Source organism: Camelus dromedarius, chromosome 34 (genome assembly GCF_036321535.1).
Source record: "Camelus dromedarius isolate mCamDro1 chromosome 34, mCamDro1.pat, whole genome shotgun sequence".
NCBI lineage: Eukaryota > Metazoa > Chordata > Mammalia > Artiodactyla > Camelidae > Camelus > Camelus dromedarius.
This window is the reverse complement of record NC_087469.1, coordinates 2,727,157-2,730,692: the sequence shown is the minus strand read 5'-3', so window position 1 is coordinate 2,730,692 and position 3,536 is coordinate 2,727,157. Positions and strand designations below refer to the sequence as shown.

The 3,536-nt window shown below is 39.1% G+C and overlaps 1 protein-coding gene across 1 annotated transcript; it reads left to right on the top strand.

Annotated features, from left to right (window-relative positions):
• Window positions 1-1,263: 1,263 nt before the first annotated feature.
• LOC105096594 (large ribosomal subunit protein eL32-like) lies at window positions 1,264-1,742 on the top strand. Its single transcript, XM_064482251.1, has one exon. The coding sequence runs from the start codon at window positions 1,335-1,337 to the stop codon at window positions 1,740-1,742; it is 408 nt and encodes a 135-aa protein (XP_064338321.1). The 5' UTR covers window positions 1,264-1,334.
• Window positions 1,743-3,536: the final 1,794 nt, after the last annotated feature.

The window sequence follows — 3,536 nt, the reverse complement described above, 5'->3', positions numbered from 1 at the left end:
TGGCCCTTCTCACCACTCATTTTCAACATTGTATTGGAAGTCCTAGCTAATGCAACAAGCAAACAAGCAAACAAAAAAGGAATACTGATTGGGTAGAAAGAAATAAAACTGTCCTTGTTCGTAGATGACATGATTGTCTACATAGACAATCCAAAAGAATCATCATCATCAGCAGCAGCAACAGCAAAACTCCTGGAATTAATAAAGCAGGTAATTATTGCAAGGTGGCAGGATACAAGATTAATCTACAAAAGTTAATCACGTTCTTATATACCAGCAATGAACAAGTGGAATTTTAAGTTCATAATTTGTGAATTTCATTTGAATCTATTAATTCATAACGTTAATTTTCATTAGCACCCCAAAGAATGAAACACTTAGCTATAAATCTGACAAAATATGTATAAAATCTATATGAGGAAAACTACAAAATGCTTATGAAAGAAATCAAAGAGCTAGGTAACTGGAGATATGTTTTATGTTTATGGCTAGAAAGACTCAATATTGGTAAGATGTCTGTTCTCTGAACTTGACCTACAGATTCAGTGTAATCCTAAGCAAAATCCCAGGGAGTTATCTTGTGGATATCAACAAACTGTTCTAAAGTTTGTATGGACAGGAGGAAGACCCAAAATGGCAAACACAATATTAAGGAGAAGAGCAAAGCAGGAAGACTGACACTACCCAACTTCAAGATTTACTATAAAGCCAATCAATATAGTGTAGTAGTGGTGAAAAAACATAGACAAATAGTTCAATGAAACAGACAGAGAGCACAGAAATGGACCCACATAGACATAGTCAATTGCTCTTTGACAAAGGAGCAAAGGCAATACCATGGTGCAAATGTACTATTTTTAACAGATGTGCTGGAAAATTTGGTTAAACACAGGCAAAAAGAACAAGTGCATCTAGACACAAACCTCACACTCTTCAAAAAAATAACTCAAAATGTATCATAGACCGAAATATAAAATGCAAAGATATAAAACTCCTAGAAGACAACATAGTAGAAAATCTAGGTGACCTTAGACACGGTGATAACTTTTTAGATACAACACCAAAGACATCATCCATGAAAGAAATAATCAATAAGCTGGATTTCATTAAAATAAACATTTCTGCTCTTCAAAAGACTACTGTATGATCTTATCTATATTATATTCTAGTAAATGCAAAAGTATGAAGACTAAAAGGATCAGTGGTTGTCAGGGGTTAGTGAAGGGGCGGGGGGGTCAGGATGAATAAGTGAAGCACAGAAGATTGTTTAACAGTGAAACTAGCTCTTCCTCGGCGCTACCTACGGAGGTGGCAGCCATCTCCTAGTTGGCATCATGGCCGCCCTCAGACCCCTCGTGAAGCCCAAGACCGTCAAAAAGAGGACCAAGAAGTTCATCCGGCACCAGTCTGACCAATATGTCAAAATTAAGCGGAACTGGCGGAAACCCAGAGGCATTGACAACAGGGTGCGCAGGAGGTTCAAGGGCCAGATCCTGATGCCCCGCATCGGCTACGGGAGCAACAAGAAAACACAGCACATGCTGCCCAGCGGCTTCCGCAAGTTCCTTGTCCACAGCGTCAAGGAGCTCGAGGTGCTGTTGACGTACAACAAATCTTACAGTGCTGAGATTGCTCACAACGTCTCCTCCAAGAACTGCAAAGCCTTTGTGGAGAGAGCAGCCCAGCTGGCCATCAGAGTCACCTGTCCCAACGCCAGGCTGCACAGCGAAGAAAATGAATAGACAGTTCATGCACGTTGTATTTGTGTTAATGAAACCATGAAACTCAACCCCCCAGCCCCCTCCCCCCAAAAACCAACCAAAAACCAAAAAACAGTGAAACTACTCTGTGTGATACTGTAGTGGTGGGAAAGTGTCATCATATGCTTGTCAAAACATACAGAATGTACAACACCAAGAGTGACCCTAATGTAAACTATGGACTTTGGGTGATAATGGATGTGTCAGTGTAGGTTTATTGTTGGTAACAAATGTATCACTCTGGTGTGTGATATTGATAGTGCAAGAAGCTCTGTGTATGTGGGGGCAGGAGATACATGGGAAATCTCTATGTTCTGCTTAATTTTGCTGTCACCATAAAACTTCTCCAAAAATAAATTTTATTTAAAAAAAAGCAAGTCTAACATCCAATTAAAAAGAAGGTTAAAGGGACTTTTTTGCTTAGTCTTTAGCAGGAAAGATAAGGTAGATTTGTCAATACACATAAAGTGTAAATTCTCCAAGAATTGTTGCTGCTTAAAAATGTTATTGAGAAAAAAAAATTACTCATAATTGACTTTACCCATTAATACAAGACTGCTGACAAAATGCTAAGGGTTAGTTGCTTGATTAGTTTATGTTTTCCTTGTTCAGCAAAAGGTAAGAGAAAAAATGTCTCCGACTGAGTTGCAACATGCAAGCAATTTACCACCTCATCACCCTTAAACAAAAGGTTCAAATCAAAGTGTACTCCATCTTGACATGTATCGTATGCCTGAAAATGGATGTGAGAATAATAATGCATGTGAATGGCAACCAATACAGATTTCAATGAAATTTTTCATTCTGCACAGTTGAGTGTTGGATAATTTGGGTGCTTGGCAGAGAGGGACCATGTAATCAAATTTCCTCATTTTGAGAGTTCACCAGGGTCAAAAACAGTGAGGTGATTTAGCCAGAAACACAACAAGGTCTAGTAGTCAGTTAGTTTGATTCCCAGTCCTAATTACATTTTTTCCCTTTTTTTTTCTTTTAAAAAAAACCCCATAGATTCTAGACAAAGTATAGGCCTAGTACCTAACTAGTGGTAGGTGCTCATAAGTACTTTCTGGGGAAATATTGGATGAGTTGGAAGAGTCTGAATTCATCACTATATCTCTAGAACTGTCTAGGCAAGAAATGCGTTATCAGGTGAAAACTTAGAAAATGATCGGAGGTGCTCACCATCACTTGGTGGAAATAGTTCTTAAGGTAACTTATTTCCTTTCCTCTTTAAGTGAACAAACACGAAGATCAGCCTATCACCCCCGCTCTGTTCTGGCTTTCATTGTCTCACTTGGACTCTTACAATGTTATCCTAAATCATTTCTCATTTTCTAGTCTCACTCCACTTTATTCCATCCTGAGTGTGCCTTGAGTTGTTTTTAGAAAACACAAAGCTTGTCACATCATCTTCTACGCCTAAATCCTACTGGCCACAGGCCAAATTCCAAGTTCTTTAGCATAAGTTACAAGGTCCTTCTCAATTGAACCATGAGTTATTCTTTTTGACCTTTTCTTTCACCACTCTCCTCCCCCTTCTCCTCTCCTCTCTTTCTTCCCCACTCCGCTCTGTGCTCCCAAATGCTCTGTAATTTCCAGTGGACCTGTTGCTCCGGCCCCAAATCTTGGAACATTCTTGGCCCCTTGATTTCTCTTATATTCCATATCCAATCCTTTGTCAAACCCTCATAGCACTACCTTCAAAATATATGCAAAATCTAACCACGTCTAGCTCATATACCCTGGTCCAATTCATCATTATCTCTTGTACAGTTT

Excerpts from the sequence above, each read along its gene's own strand:
- LOC105096594 (XM_064482251.1), top strand. The coding sequence starts at position 1,335 with ATGGCCGCCCTCAGACCCCTCGTGAAGCCCAAGACCGTCAAAAAGAGG.